The 17445-nt window shown below is 42.0% G+C and overlaps 1 protein-coding gene across 1 annotated transcript in view; it reads right to left on the bottom strand.

Moving 5' to 3' along the window:
• Positions 1-517: 517 nt before the first annotated feature.
• LOC133123484 (von Willebrand factor A domain-containing protein 3B-like) overlaps positions 518-17445 on the bottom strand; it is a 59547-nt gene continuing 42619 nt past the window's right edge. Inside the window, exons 28-35 of the mRNA XM_061233953.1 lie at positions 15864-16096; positions 14686-14839; positions 7026-7139; positions 5393-5514; positions 4595-4687; positions 3848-4013; positions 2731-2965; positions 518-1650 (exon numbers count right to left, since the gene is read on the bottom strand). Coding sequence (XP_061089937.1) covers positions 1446-1650; positions 2731-2965; positions 3848-4013; positions 4595-4687; positions 5393-5514; positions 7026-7139; positions 14686-14839; positions 15864-16096 — 1322 coding nt within the window. The 3' untranslated portion in view covers positions 518-1445. The remainder of the gene's footprint in view (positions 1651-2730; positions 2966-3847; positions 4014-4594; positions 4688-5392; positions 5515-7025; positions 7140-14685; positions 14840-15863; positions 16097-17445) is intronic.

Genomic DNA, 17445 nt, shown 5'->3' on the forward strand with positions numbered 1-17445 from the left:
CAGCACCCTGGACGGCTCCCAGCTGTGCGTCAACACTGGCACGAAACAATCACGATCACACACTCGTTCCCCAGTCACTCACTCAAACGCTTCTCAGACTTGACGCGCCTCCCCTCGTTAATATTAATCACCACTAACTTGGCCACAGCTAAGCAGCTTCACATCCACTGCGCACTCTACATCAATACAACTGCATGTGATCGATTTTCTACTACTCATAACCAAAATACTGACAAACAGTAAACAACGTGCTTACTCACCGCCATGATATTCAATTGTCATCATTATCATCATAACCACAGACATAATGAATGATAGCAGTAAGTGTATTCATTGTTCAAGTGTATGTGTAGATTTGTATTTTTTATTTTAAAAAAACTTTTAACTTTAACTTTTCCCAGTTTTGTGAACCACAGTTTTTAAATTATTTATTAATTTAAAAGGATGACAGGTCTTCATATGTAATCATCATCACAAAGTGTGTTTATATTTCCAACTTCATTGTGACAAGGCAGCTGAATACAAAATCATTTTATATATTTAAGTTTTTTTTATTACTATTATGAGGGGGAAAAAAATATACCTGGACCAAAATTTAAATAAAATGAACACTGTAAAAACACATAGCGCTTCCAGCTAAAAAGTCTAGACCATTTGAAATTATTACTGATGAGCCGCTTGCGAGAAGTCAAATTGCTTGCCAAGATCTGGACTATTCTTTTACTTTATTTCCAGTGATCCACATATAAAGAAATTGGTAAAGGATTACATGTGAGATTCAGTTCAACTTTAACAAACATGCACAAACAAAGACATGAATGAAAGTCCAATTTAGTAATGTGTGTACACTGAAAACATGACAAGACATTCTGAAGCTAGGCATTTCATAATTGGGGGCAGCCTGTAGCCTGGTGGTTCAAGCCCCGATGTAGCCACGATAAGATCCGCACAGCTGTTGGGCCTTGGAGCATGGCCCTTAACCCCACGTTGCTCTAGAGGGGATTGTCCTTAGTCTTAACTCTAAGTCAAAAAGTATCAGATAAACTAACAAATATTATTATTCAAATTGGTGTTATCATCTACAACATGACTTGGTCTGTATGAGTATGGACAGGGAACATTCACTTACTCTTTCTACGAAAACAGCAACTACGTAAGAGCTGCTCTGTAGCATGCGTATAGTAAGTTACACTTGTAGTGTGCCCAACTGTAGACTGTGGAGATAACCCTTAGCTCCGAAATAGTATGGCGCCGAACACAAACTGTGGTATGTCTCAGCTGGTCTGTGATATTGCACAATGACAATGCTGTCACCTCAGGAAATATGGCACTATATAGGTCAAGCAGGCAGAGCCATATTGGTATAGTGGCAAAAGCGCTATTGGCAGAAGGAAAAGCTTGATTGAGTGAGGAGGGCTGTGATTTTCAATGAGTGTGAGCCGCCCTTAGAGATCAGAGGAGCTGGAGTCAATGGAGTAGACTGACTCATCCAGCTCATCTTCTGTGTCATTTCCTCCTTCCACCTCTTCTTCCTCTTCCTCCTCTTCCTCCTCCTCAGTCCTACACAATTGCTGCCTGGCGTAGAGATGTACCGCCATGTTGAATTGTTCCTCAGAGAGACCGAAGCTGTGGTGGGCTTCTACAGACTGACTGTTGAGGCACAAGACAAACACAATCCACAATGGAGGCATATGGCATAGGCTTTTAGCCAAAGTAACTTAAAGGTTACATGTAACATACACTGAAAACACTAGAGTCAGAGATCAGTAGAGTTACACTCAGTTGGGATGAATTAGATCAATTCCTTTTTTTATGTTCTATTGTGTAGATAAAATATTGAAATATTAATTAACTCAATCCAAAGAAATGCAATAAATTCATAGAAGCATCCTTATAGAACTTATGGGAATGTTTCCGGTCATTCACTGAATGTGTTTGTTTTTTTGTCTCAAATGAAGTAAAATGGCACTGACTCCAACCCTGGCTACAGTCGAAGCAGTGCCAGGTAGAGGTACATATTACAAGATCTCCCAAACGGGCTTTTTAATTAAAAACTTCATTAAGGTGTAGTATCAAAGGTCATCTTTCAGTCTCCTGCCAAAAACACAAAACACAAATCATGCACCAGACATCCTGCCAGCCAGTGCCCATTATCCTAATCCAGCTGGCTGCACTGCTGTAGATTGAAAACACACCTGGGGTCTGTTGCAGAAAGTGAGATTAGCAAATTATCAGGATACAATAAATCCAAATTTAGGAAAATCCTGAATATCGGATAGTTGTACCACAAGCGCAAAAATCCTAGTAATTTCCCTCACTCCTAATACACGGCAGACATTTAATGTGCTCTCCAGAAAAAAACAGACTACTGTACTGTACAAGCAGCTTTCTGGTATTTAGACATAGGACAACATTTTGTGCTTGTTTAAAGACTGACCAATTTGTTAATTTCTTATGGAAACTCAGGCAAAATTTCCACCTCGGAAGTTCAGCCTGGACAGATTATGCCATGTCCGTTCTAGCCAACTGGATCTATACTGTAAATATATTGCAGATCTTCTGGAATACAGAAGAGAAGCATCCAGGTTCTTGAATTCAGGGTCTGTTTTTTCCTGTGATACCTACCTGTGAGTGGTCATTTGTGCTATGCCTGATACACAATGAAGCAGCATCAATGTGGTAGTAAAAAAAAAAACTCCTGAATTAATTTGCGGGGGCAGAATTTCTCACATTTCTCCGTTGATGAAATGAATATGAAGTAGCGTGCCGGTGTAGCCCTGCACCACCCCAGGCAGAAAGGTGTGTGAGGTGGGGTCAGCGAGAGCCAGCGCGTAGTCCCCGACGCCCAGAGTCCGGGCGCGGCTCCACTTCCCGAAGATCCACTCCCTGTCTTGGACGGCGCTGGATCCGTCAGCCCAGCGGATCAGGTACTGCTTCCCGTTCCCCACCCTCTGACGCACCTCCGCTGCAGCATAGGCAGAGCAGGGTTCAGAACCAGGCTCGCTCCAGTCTCAGTACCAACCAGTGGACTCAGAGAGTTACATGGTGTTTCGTCACATTTTCTAGGTATTTATATGCAATTTGCACAAGAGGGCATTGAAGAAACACGATGAAAGTATGAAATATGTCTGTTCTTTAGTTTTAGAGAAGTAGGCGTTTTAAATGTATCTTCCTATTTTCAACTGATTGAGAATGTTCTCCAAGTAGTACGTCACACGAGGATAACTACTCCCCTTATCTCTCCCGCATAACTCGAGTCATGACCCACAGCTTGCGTTGCCGGCCTACAGGAAGGTGGGGCACGTCATAGCTAATTAACAGTTCAGTGGGAAATTTAGGCTTTGAAAAATAAGGATTGTCAATGAACGATTATTACATTGAGTGCAATCTAAATGGTGGAGGTGTGGATTGCATTGGCATGTCACACAGACTAATTAGCTGTCAGCAACCTGTTTAGGGTGAAAGAAGTACATACAACAAAATCCACACAAAAATGGTGAAGTGAAAACAACATCTATGTTCTGCAATGGCCATCTAAGTCTCAGACTTAAGTCCCATCAAAAACCTGTGGTCTGAACTGAAGAGGGGGGTCCATAAGGGCAAATCAATGATTCTGAAAAGTTCTGTATGGAGGAATGGCCAAAGATCCTTCCTAACCTTATCACAAATTATAGGAAAATACTGATGGCTGTCATCTTTGCCAGGGGTATTTGCATAAAATATTAGCAGGGGTGCCAATAATTTAGGTTTTCAGAAAAACAGATTACTTAATAAACATTGAAACATGAGAGTAAAAAAAAATGTTCAGGTCTGCAGACTGGTGCATGTGTTTGGAAAAATGGACTACCGGGGTGATAGGTCGCAGTGTGGTCAAGTCTGGCAACGACCAGCTGGCCCACCCAGCGCTCTTCGCATTCCAGGATGTAGGCCACATCCCTCTCAAACTTCTGCACAGGAATCAGGAAGAGCTGCCCCCGGGACGTGAACACCTCGCTGCCATCGTAGTACCTCACCTGCAACACGGAAACATGGTGCTCGACTAATGCAGTCACACACACTGGTGATTCTACAACTTTTCCTTGAAAATTACAGGGACGGGCAACTTCTGTTTTTATCCTGAAAATTAAATTGGTGGCAAATTGGAATCAACAACAGTTGTGAATCATACTATCTCCCAGTCTCAAAAATATTTCTTTCAATAATGGCAGTGATGTGGAGTGAAGTATTCCGTATTATTATCTTGGTGATTTCAAAGTCAGTCATGCTTACATGTGCAGTCCTGTGTCAATTTTATGCACAGTTTTATGTGTCAGTACAATGTTTTCATCTTCCAATTTTACCTTGAAAGAGTGCCTTTTTCAGCCATTTCCATGTTTGCCTCAAGTCCCATATGACTTGGTCATGTAGGTGAAATGCATGTTTGGAAGACTGAATTTGCCAACTATGACACAATTTGGGTAGAATTTATAACTTCAAATAATGAATCAAGGTTTATTTAATTGCATTGTTACCAGAATAATCGTAGGCCACAATGTAGTGGTTGAAGTAAGTGCAATTTAACATAGACCTTAACCTCAAACTAATGAAACCCTACCTTTATCTGTAGATCCTCAGTTAGACCCAGCACTAGCCCTGGACAGTACCGATCAGAGTACAGTGGGTGGGCACCAATGACAGTGTCTTCTGCCTAGAGGACAGGACAGGACAGGGCAGTTGAAGTGTACCTTGTTGTAAACTTGAAAAATTATTAATAATTAAGGTAGCGTGCATATCTGGATATCTCTATGCAATTCAGCAAGATAATCTCCACTAAATACATTGGTATAAATAACTGACATAAGTTCCATCAGACTGTTTAATTAATCACAGCAACGGCGTAGGTTTAGGTTGACTATGGGCAGGGGGGTTTAAATGCATAGACCCTGAGAACTGCAAAACTGCAGGGGGTCTGGGGACATGCCCCCTGGAAAGAAATTTCTGAAGAGAACAAAAATGATCAATTCTAAAGGGAAAATACTTGACTGATCAGAAAATCCCAGTCACAAAATTAAATGCCCATCTTTATTTTATGAAATTATATTTCAGTTACTGAGGTAATGTTAACTCATTGAACGTCATTAAAAGGGTCAAACAATATGTTAAATATTTTCAGACTTTTGCTCTCACTTTTGCTCTTACTGTTAGTGTAGACGAATGGATCCAATAAGGTTAAAATATTTAACAATTATTTAAGTCAAACTTACATTGATATTAAAACAATGTGCAAACCTTCTATTTAATTTATCTGGGATTATAGCATGGCTGCACTGCTTTGCTTAACACTGCTTTGCTTAAACACCCAGGACCGGAACTATCCATTTTATAAATGTTTTAAAGGATGTTTTCTATTTACCTTTATCTCCTGGCTGGAATCTTCTCCCTCTGTGATAATGTCTTCTCTCCAAACTCTCTCTAGCACCCCCTCTCTGTTCTGCAGAAAGTAGCTCTGGTCCCCACAAGCATGGACCACTGAACCTAGGGTTGGCAGGAAAATTTACTGGCATTTATTTTACATGCAGTTTAGAAGCCCAGGCCCCATCTCATGAATGTTTCCTCTGGCTATTGTGACAAACTTTCACGGTTCTCACTAAAGCTTGTTGTATTTTTGCCAATTTGATGATTAGTTCACTTTGGCTAATTGGCACTTTGGTTATTTGACTACTGATTCCAATTGTCTGCCGCGTGTGGTCTGACTGCCGATGAGGGTCAGCTGTGTGCCTTTCTTTCTAAGTCCCGCATCTTGGTTAACATACTTGTTTGTCACACTTCATCACTTCAGCACTGTTAGACTTTTTAATTTGTTTGTGCATTAATGTGAGGTGTGGATGGACCAGTATCATTTACCCATGGGGTTCACGGTCAAGGGAGCTGAACACGCAGCAGTCCGTGATCTTCTTAGGGTAATGTGTACATCTGTATGTTCCCATTTTTATTTTGAGTGCACAAATGTCAGGCATGTCAGTTGGAGGGGATTTAAGGAGGAGATCTTTGTGGTGGATTGTGTAGTTACTCTGTAGTTACCGAAGTTTGGAGTGTAACTCATCCCAGTCGGAGTGTTGTGTATCTCCGATAGCCTGGAGTTCTATAGAGGAGATCTTCATGGCTGTTTGCGTATTTACCTCCCTTCCCCTTAGGTCTTCCGCACTGGCAGTAGAGCCTTGAAGCGTGTTGTAGCTGTGTCAATATTAATGTATGTTTGCTGTTAGTGTGGCTTTTCACTAAGTCTAGTAGGGTTGTTTTGTGTATTCTAGCCTCGGTATAGGCGTTCTGCTTCGGTTATTGAAGTAGGGTCAATGTGTTTCATGGGTTCCAGTCTCTTTTTAAAGTAATCCTGCTTCATCAGGGAATTAGATTGTTAAGGTTGTTTTGTGTATTCTAATGTATTCCTGCTGTCGAATCAGATGGGATGTCTTGCATGTCTTTCATTATCATGTTACCATTCCAGTCCTAGGTTGGCTATATCACAGTTGGTAGCCAGGGTAGGTGTCTCCCTTGCGCTATAGGCGTACCTTTGTTGTACTCGCCTTGTTTTACGACCACCATAATCTGTAGGACGTACGTTGAGTTTCCCTACCGTTTGTTTCCTCACTTGACTCAGATTAAACTAATCGACCATTTTGATAGGTCATTGTATTGGTTGGCTAATTGCCGGGGACTTTTCTTGTTCACCCCTTCCTCCTCTGGGGTGTATCCCTTGTCTATAGGGATGCCCACAAAAAATATCAGTGGTTATCTCAGGTCTTGTGAGTAACTTTTAGAACCCAACTCAGTCGCGTTTGGTCCTCCGACCCCGCTCCCCTTTACACAAACAGACCTCAGCTAGTAGCTTGCAGCGCCTCGAACAGCAGAGGGGAGGCAGATGAAATGAACTCAACTGTTATGAGAAGGCAAAATGGCTGCTGAATGGTCCTGCTGCTCGTGGTCTGTTGTAATGCCATTTGATAAATGATAGCCTGCTGTCCTGTTTTCATCTTTGTGTGACTTACCATAGTAGTACCAGCCATCATGGGCCCATCGGGCCAGCACGTTCCCTCCAGGACTGACTTTGGGCTTGTGGAGTCTGGCTGTGCTTACATACTCAGGAATACCACCAGGATCATCTTAAAGTAGCAAGGGAAACAATACAATATATTATGTTAGTTTGGCAAGGATGTATGCAACAGCAAAACATGTATGCTTTAAAAGATACAATAAATACAGTATATCACAATGTACACAGATACATAATCTAGTACATCTTAATATCCAGACTAATAAATTTTAAACAGCATCACCTTCTGTAAACAGACAATTCATGCAGGTTTCAAGGTCTGACTTTCTAATTTCCCAACAAGCCAGTCCTCAAGTCTATAATACACAGCAGCAGGCAAAGCCTGAACAGTGAAATGTCCAGTGTTAAATCTCCAGAGTTCATATGGTCCCAATTGGACGCATATGTACTCAGTCTTTAGTCCAAGTTTTCTGCTGAAGACCTAGGCATCCATAATGCAATAGAGCAATAAACAACAGTCCAATGCCTTTCTGCATTACACAACAGGAAAATCTCAGCAGGGTAATGTTATTACATCAGGGGTGTCCAATCTTATCTCAAAATGGCCAGCGTGGGTGCAGATTCTTGTTTTAGCCCAGGACTAACAGACTGGATTTAGGGTCTTGATTCATGGTCTGAAGACCATGATTAGTCACTTAGTTGAATCAGGCATCATAGTGCTGGGCTAAAATAAAACCCTGCACCCTGGCCCTTTTCGGATAAGATTACTTTTGTTTGTAATGATTATAGGGCCAAGAGTGTGCCTGCAGAGGCCATCACTGGGCCCTGTGCCACCCATTAAATAACCCTGGCATATGTTCTTGCCTCCATTTGGGAATACAATCCTGACCGTGCCAGCGCAATGTACAAAAGCCTGGAGCATTGCAAAATTCACTTTAGTCAATTTTAGTTCAGTCAATTCTTCATAACCATACAAATGCGTCTTATAGTACAGTGGACTCCAGAATTATTGACACCCTGAATAAACATGCACAAAAAGTGCTGTAAAGGAAACAATAATAGTTATTGGCTTGAGGTTTATTTTCTAACATGAGTGTGCTGTGTGCTTTTTGAATGATTCAATGTAATCAACCCAAGTCAAATATAAAATGTATTTCCCCAAAAAACAGGTTCCAAAATTATTGCCACCCCTTATTTAATACTTTGTGCAAACACCCCTGGCAAATATGACTGCCTTCTTTTCGTATCATTTGTGACAAGATTAGAGAAGTTTGGCAGAACTACAGGCAGCAAAACATCAATGACAGCATGACAGCAACTTTTTTGGTTGACAGCAGGTATGGGTGCTTCTCCTCGTATGCATTCCTCTTTTGCCGCCAAACATGTTGATGGTGTGTATTGCCAAAACATTACATTTTGGTTTCATCTGACCACAGAACTCTCTTCCAGTAATAATTCCAATGAGGTTTGATAAACTCCAGCTGCTTAAAAAGATTACAACTGTGTCTTTTTTTCTTTCAAAGATTTGATGAGTAAGCACTCTGAGACAGCCACAATGACAAGGATAAAAAAAACAACAACATACGGGCCCATCGCCCAGTCCAGGCTAACTCCCCTGTTTCTGCTTACAGCACCATGAGGCCTGGGAAATCGTCCAGGTGATCTATAGATCAGAACTGTTTATCTCAGATTAGGTCTCCTAACTGAGCACCCTAATGCTCCTTGCTGGAACGAGGGCTAAATGCAGGTGCCTGATTACTTGGGTTTACCTCAATCCTACAGGGCCGGACAGGGGAGTAAAGGGTTACAGAGAATGACCAGTCATGGCTGAAGACTATAAATGTTGCAAGACTGAATGTTATGGCTGTGGGAATAGGAAGGGGGACTAACTCATTCTAACAACACAAACAAACTGTCAGTTTTGTCATGATCAGCCCATTTGCTTTCTGGCCAGCAAGGAGACACAGTTGTGAGAGGAAACAGAAAAAGATATTTGCAACATATTTTTCCTCATTTGGAAGGTGTGTGGTGAATATTCTTCAGCGGCCTTTCACAGAAACTTGTCAAGCTAATTTTTGGCCATTGGGCTAAAATGCATCTGCCAAAATCAAAAAATTGATTGTCAACTTAATTCACAGCAAAAATGCAAGTTACTATGCAAGTGCCAAAATGGTGGATATTCCACCTCGCGCCGTACACAGGTCGAGTAACGTATACCACAAAGTCACGTGTGACGTGGGGTGACCTGTGCTACGTAACGTGCCCTACAAAAGCCCAGGTCGCCCCGCCCTGCCTTCTGCTCGCCTAAGATTCTGAGTGACAGAAAACTCCGCCATCCAGAATTCATAGAACCATGGTTACATGGTTACTGGCTACTCATACCAGCAAGGTCACGAGGAAGCAGCACACGCCTTCAGAAGTCAAGAGATAATGCTGGCTTATGCACATCATGCCACAGTATGTAGAGCAGCAATGTTGACCTTATTGCATCTGGGGAACCTGCATGGTGAAAGCCAGGTGGCTGCAGCATGTGTCACCCAGTGGGGCCCCTTTGGAGATGGCCAATGATGTGAAACACTCCTATGGAGTGATCCTTCACACCAAAGGCATGTGGAACCCTTGCTCTTATACATTTGATAGATCACATCCACTATTCAATGGGAAAGTCTCTGTTTGGAGGCCCTCTCCATATCCACCATAGCAGAGGACGGGCCGGTCAGCCAGGTTGAATCGATGCAGCACTTGACTGCTTGATTGGTATAATAAAACATTTCATCCATGTTATATGAAGGAGGGTAGTGAGTTGCTATCTCAATGGCCTGATTGCCAATAAAACCTTAGGAAGGAATGCCGGGTGGGGCCAGAGTGTCACTCCTAAACCCTCCATAATCCACCTCAACCACCTTGGGTTCCCTGATAAGGCATGGGGTTTGCCAACAAGCTTAGCAGCGGTAATAGCGGGAAATCATCTTGGGTGACAACCATTTGAGAATTATCCTTGACATGGACTCGAATGGGGTAAACAGAAAATGAAGTACCAGAGGGAAATCCACACGCAGGCGACATATAGTGGTCACGCTCGCTTGTGAGGGTTGTGCACGCCAACTGCCTGGTTATCGACCTACCTTAATGTGCCGGGTCAAAAGGGCAGCTACATACCTTAATGGTAGAAGCTGACCACACCTTGTCTGGAGGAAGCACAGCAACACTGGGACTGATGAAGGCACCATTCAAACAACAATCTCCATCAAAAATCATAAAGCAACCTAGTTGAGGGAGATCTAGCGTTAATATGTTGGTGGGAATGCATAGAGGGTTCCTGGCAACATATGTGCCAGTGTGCCCTGCTCTTAAGGAGAATGGGTGGCGCAGGAGTGGACTCCTGATGTAGTGGCATATGGGAACAAAGGGATTATGTCCTCCATTGCCTGGTCCTGCGGGTGCAGACTAGCCAATCGTCCAAATAGGGGTGGACTATAGGAACAGCCTGTGCATTCTCACCACTGGGATGTGAAATCTGTGTACATTATAGTCATAGAAGTAGATCATTTCCTTTCTGAAACAGCCTGGAGAAAGCTTGCTGCATTCAATGTGAGGAAAGGGAGAGGGTGAGGACCAAGGCTTCCACAGAGTCCTTGACGACAGTCTGTCTGACCCCGGTAGGTGGGTACTGCGCAAGCCCGGTCTGGCAGCAAGTCTGTATGAGTGTGGACATGAGCTTACTAAGCTCTCTGACATAAGGCAAAGGCCTGTAGTGAGATATCACTAAGGCTCTGAGCTGAGTTCCCTACAGTAGAAGATCGCAGCATCTGAGACAGACCTAGCATCAGGAGAGAGATATTATTCTCTCTCCTGAAATTAGTTCACCTGTATTCGCCACTGGCCTCAAGGAAGGCAGTTAAAGGAATACACCAACATTTTGGGACATATACCTTTTTTCTGAGCTGATGGAGCAGAAACACTCCTGGGCAGAGATAATGGAAAAAGGTTCTGTTAGTAACAATGATGGCAATTATTAATAGCGCAATTCCACCGCTGCTGATAGAGCAAACACACTCGAACAAGGATAACAGGATCTTCAAACTGAGAAAACATAACTGTAAACAGTTCCGTTAACTGTAATGGTGATTATCAATAGTACAGCTGCCTCAGAACCGGCCCTGATAACCAACTATGTTTTAAGACGTGCCCGTTATGGCACAATGACATTACATTGTTATGTTGGTAACACAATCTTTTGGCTGGTCTGCAAATAATAACAATATGATCCCCATGAATAATTAGTCAAAAGTGTGCTGGTTTATTCAGTGCAAAGCAACAGCAAACCCAAACGAACACATTCCTTCCACAGTGGGGCTAATCTCCAGCCTAGAGAGTTTACTTTTATTTGTATTATTTTTCTCAGCCTCATAATGGCTTCCTTGACTGATTGCTGAAAAATGCCAATGACACACTTCAAAGATAATCAAAGGCCTAGACACAAGACTAGATACTGAAAGCTTTCTTATACCTGCACTATGGAAGAGATTGAATACATCTGACTATTCAGAAATAGTTGAGAAGCCAACCGTCCAATTACTTTTGGTAAATGGGGGGGGGGGGGGTTATTCCTTCACGCATCAGCAGATTTGGATGGAAATACCCTCAAATTAAAGGGGACATTTTGCACCTCAGATGTATTGTTTATTTTCAAATATAATGTTCTGGACTACAGAGCCACAGAACAGAAATTATACCTACTGTCCTAATACATACAGACTGCACTGTATTGTGTGTAGTATAAGTGGACTCGGTTTGTTGCCCGGTTTGAACTCAGGTTGTTCCCAAGGCTTCCCCACTGCTCAGCCTAGGGATAAGCAGTTGCAATGGGATTGCTGCTAATCTTTTGATGCCATTTGTATGCTCACTGAGAGTTTAGGCAGCTGGGGCTTGTAGGTGAAGGGGCCATGGGTGAGCCCTCTTGAACCCCCCGCCCCCCCCCCATTCCCTCACAATCCAGCACAGCTAATCACTCAGAAGGGGACTTTGCTCTCCTAAAGTCACCACACCCATCTTTCACTCAAGAGGGGAAAGGGCCTACTGTACATCAACATAAAGAGGAAGCACAGCACAAACCAAAAGAATGTGCCTTTTATGATCTTTTATGACATTGCTAGCTGGTGCCTATGCTGCTACCTCGCTTCCCTAGCTTAAAGAAAAAATAGATGTCAATCTCAATGGGATTCTGGAGGATAAATAAAGGATAAATAAAATAAATATGTGTGCACAGGGTACCAGTTTTAGTGAGTCATAACAGGAAATGGCTGATTTGCAGGAACAGCAAAGAGGGCAGTTGGGACTCATCAGGGAGACACGGCTGGAGCCGAGGATTTTCTGGCTTCTCTGTCGTGGCTGGATTTGACTGCTCCTTCCATGCCGGCAGATCCCCCTCACCCCCGCCCCTCAGCTCTGACTTCAGTGTCCTTTGCAGGTGCACTGGGATCAATTAAAAGCCTCTTTGCACAAGCCACAACAGGCCGCTGGTAATTACCGTGGTGCGCTTAACCCCAGGGTTACCAGGGTACACACAATACAAATGACAGCAGAGGCGACGGCGAGCGAAATCGGTCCCCGTGAGGAGCCATCTTTGGTCTTTTGGCCGCCTGTCAATGTGACTCGTCAGTTCTCTTTTCAAAGCCCTTTCTTCTGAAGGCTGAGTCCAGGCTTCTCTGGTAGTCTGGCTCATGATACTGCTGCGTACAGCATACAGTGATACCTATGCTGTCTCTCTCTCTCTCTCTCTCTCTCTCTCTCTCTCTCTCTCTCTCTCTCTCATAATGCAGGTCTACTGTAATGTCCTCTGCATTGCTGATGAGAACTACAGTTTGAATTTGTCCTTTTATGTTTATAAATGAACATACAGTGCAGTCCGTATGTATTTGGACAAATTTATGTTCTTTTGACTCTGTAGTCCAGCGCATTGTATTTTAAATGAAACAATAAATGTGAGGTTAAAGTGTTGTCCCCTTTAATTGGGTGAATCAGGTGATGCGTACATCCATTTTAGGGGACCGAATGTAATTGGATGGTCGGCTTCCCAGCTGCTTCTGAATAGTCAGGTGTATGGATTGTTCTTACATGTCACAAATCATGTGACGCTGATCCATTCGCTATGCTGGAGGACAACACGTCCATACAACTGCATGGCAAAAAATATAGTTTTTAGCGATAATACAGATTAATTGTGCTTCATTTCTGCACAGTTCATCAAATGGGTTGCACAAATCGAGCTGATCGGGAGAAAGACGACTCATTCTTTAATTTGCCAAAAATGATTACCCATCAGGGAGAACTGAAAGTCAAAGAAGCAATTATAAAACTGAGAAACAAGAATAAAATGGCTAGAGACAAACCTAAACAGTTATCAACTGTTTGGAACATAATTAATGAGAAAGACAGCACTGGTGAGCTTACTAATCGCAAAGGGACTGGCAGGCCAAGTAACTAGCTACGAGGTACTTTACAATCAGCTAATAAATGTTGTGGCATCACTTAGGATATAACCAGATAGGATATATTTAAGCATTATGGAATGAGAACCCGTGGTACATCGTGGATATTGGCACAGCTAGCGGGGTGGTTCGGCACAATGTGAAGTTTATACAATGGTTACCACTTTTATCTTTAAAAATTTCACAAAAGAAAGACAGGACAAACTTTCAATGAATGCTAGTTTGGTTGCTATTAGATAGCAATAATGCATCCCTACTGCATTAGTTGAGCAGCGGTATTGCTAACGTTAGCTAGCAATAATGTATGCCCGCTCCACTAGCTAAGCAATGGCATTAACCTTAGGTACTAGCAATAATGTATCCCCACTGCACTAACGTTAGCTAAGCAATGCTATTGCAATAATGTATTCCCATTGCACTAATGTTAGCTAGCTTGCAAGTTTACACCTGACGACACTGACACACAAGTAATTTGTAGACGTTTATCTGGGAACTGTCAGATAACGTGCAGTTAATTAAATAATTCATAGCGTCGTTATGAGTTTGGTGGTCTTGCTGGTGTTTCAATCCGAGTATGTTGCCTTAGTAGTATTTTTATCGTTCCTATCCTACTCCTTTCTCAATCCCCGAGGTCATAGGACACTTTAAAATCACTAATTTTGTTTTACTTTTGTAGGCTACTAGTGACAGGTTAGGTTAATTTTGGTTACAAAATAGATAACGGTGATCTACAAAGGATGTGTAAAAGATGTGTGAATATTCCATTTAGCCATGCGTATATCGGGAATATTGGCATGGCTGGAATGCAAACTATCCGTTGGACCAGACCTATCCATTGTATAAAACTGGTTTGGGTGTAAAGTCATTGGCCTACAAAGAGTTTGACGTGTTGTAAGTTCGGAGATGCTTTTCTGCATGCCACTGTTATAATGCGTCATTATTTCAGCAACTGTCGCCTTCCTGTCAGCTTGAACCAGTCTGGTCATTCTCTTCTGACCTCTCTCGTTAACAAGCTGCTTTTGCCCACAGAACTCTGCTAACTGGACGTTTTTGTTCTCTGTGAACTCTAGAAAATGTTGAGCGCTTTTTTCAGCAGGACTCTTTGAATAGTACTCTTACACACAGGTTGGAGCTATTGCACTGCAAGCCAAATATCCTACTTACCGTGGTCATGACTGGCTGGACCTGCAGTGGGAGGAATTAGTTCCTGCAACTTCTCCAGAGCTTCTTGTTGTTGATTAGTATTCTCCCTTTGCTCATCCTGCGCATCATCATCCAGACGGCGTGGAGACAGTGCTCTGATATACCTTTGAATCTCCTGTCCCAGCAGGTGTGCACAGAGGAGAGGACATGATGACTCATACATACAGGAAATTAACAAAAAAACATAAAATTATAGAATTATGCTGCTATTACCCAAAATTGAAATATGAGGATTTTTCCGCAATCGCTCGCCAGTTTTCAAATCAAATCACTCTTCACAAGTAATAATTGAAAATAAAAATATATTTTTGTTGGGCAAACTGCAGACTACCCCCACACTTAGAGTACTGTGCAAAAGTCTTAGGCACCTGTATAACATTCTGTACAGATACAATGAAAGGTCCTAAATAAACATACTATACATTTTACATTACATTTTAGCAATTGGGCATAATATTTAAAAACTGAATCACTTGTCTGAGATAGCCAATGCTGTCCTGCAGTTCCATAAGACAATCAACAGGGAGGTTGTTCCAAGCATATTGGAGAACTTGCCAGTCCTTCTGCAGACTTTGGTTGGCTCCTTGCTTCTGATCTCAGACAGCCTTGATCAAGTTTTTGTGTAAAAAGTAGTCAATTGCTAACAGTAATAAGTTACTTTTTTAAATTAAATACAAAAATATCTCTGTAAAATAAAATCTTTTGGAAAATAAATATTTGGAAATCTGGAATGTGTTCTTTTATGCTAACACACACAAAAAATTAACATATATATATATAATAAAGTCTAGGGTGCCTAAGATAACGAAAGTGTTGAATTTCAGTGCAATTTCGAGCTGAGGTGTAGGGTTGACCATAGGCTGGATGTAGGAGGGAGCAGATCCATTCAACACACTCAGTCGGCACTAAAGTCATGAATCCAAGCTTGGAACGGGGTGGCAGTGGAGCATTATGGCAAATACGGGGAGTCCATCCACAAGTGGGTTGAGTCGAGAGGTTGAGTTTAGATAAAAAAGATTGTTAGATTATTAGATTAAAAAGAGACATATATATAATAAAGTCTAGGGTGCCTAAGACTTCTACCCAGTACTGTAGATCTCAAATGCGCACTTGACCTCATTCTGGGTCCTGTGGCGTACCGCTTGTTGTCCTCCATGCTGTTCCAGGGCCCGTAGGAGATCCTGAGCCAGGGCCTCCATCCTGTCTGCAGCAAGAGGGTCTGGAGGTCTGCTTCCTGGGGTCTGCTTTGCACTAGCGGAGTCTTGTTCTGGGCGGGGTGTAGACGTCTGGCTAGACAGGGGCGACCCGGTCTGAGAGGATGAGCTGGATGTCAGACTGCTCCTGCGGGACTTGTTTCCCAAACTATCTCTCTCTGAAACAGAGCCATTGGAAAGCACATATCCCATTGAAATAATAACATTCATATTAACAGGTGCACAGTAAAGCTCTGATTGATATTATGCCCATATGCAGCACCGTTCTCTCTTCCTGGTTTTAGTATCTAAAATGTTCACAAAACATTCGCAAAGAGCGGTGATGTGGGATTTTAAAAGTCCCTAACCCTGCCCCCAGAGCCCAGCTCCCCATATGCTTCCTGTGGTCAGCTCTCTCTGTTAACATTTTGCAACGTCATCTTTAATAATAATTATACAAAAAACATACAGTACATGTAACGTGGGAAATTTTTACAAACAGCTTGGAAAAATAGCAGTAAAATATGCATATAACCTAAAATATGCATACTTCTACCTAACCAAAGGATCAGTATGGAACATAATATGAAAAGCTCAAAACATGAAAAACATGCATGTTGCCCATTAAATTATAATAATACAATTACATTTTTTTAGTGTAAGGAATACAACACTCAATTTGCAGATGATAATGTGATATCTCAGTGATAATACAAGACGCAAATACAAGGGCATCTTAAATGTACAGCATTTTATTTGTAGGTCTTTAAGGGAGACAGGAAGACCTTGATCCACCTTGAAGGTGGAAGCTAATTGATTGTGAAAATGTGTTTGGCTCTAAGGACACTTCAGAGGAGATGGGAAAATGTTCACCATCAGAGAACTGATTGTGAACATTTTCCTGATGGAAAAAAATTGAGGCAGGTTGTTCTTTTCTCCAATACTTTATTCTTCTGAATTGCTTTTTAGGGCATTTGATGGAAATCATTTCTCACAGTGAGGAGACACAGTGACGCTTGTGGACGCATGCATAAATTATTTAGAAATGGTAATTTGGAGAGGATAACAAAGTGCAAGCTCAAGTGAACATGACTCATTTTTGTTGATACAAAGTGAGAGATAGGAAGTGAGAGATAAATTATTGAAAGAAAAAAGAAGCATACAAACTATTAAAAATACTGTCTTATAACTGACCTGGTGCTGTACTGAATGGCCAGTTGCATGATTATTACTATGGCTACCAATGTAATCAAAAATGTTTCTTCAAACTGCATCCGAGGTTAACTACACAGGTTTTAAGTGTAGTTAGAGAGGAACTGGCAGTGGGCTACAGAAAGATCACACCCTGTCACTAGCTTCCATATTCATACACACACACACTGATGTTACAAATGCAGTATCTCCATGGCAAACTCCAATAGAGCTACATAAGAGACCGACAAGGTTATATGCTGCTGGTGGTTATAGAAGCGTATATCAGTCTCTATTACATAGTATTGTATAACTTTATCACACAAATATCGGCCAG

This window comes from Conger conger, chromosome 3 (genome assembly GCF_963514075.1).
Source record: "Conger conger chromosome 3, fConCon1.1, whole genome shotgun sequence".
Lineage (NCBI taxonomy): Eukaryota > Metazoa > Chordata > Actinopteri > Anguilliformes > Congridae > Conger > Conger conger.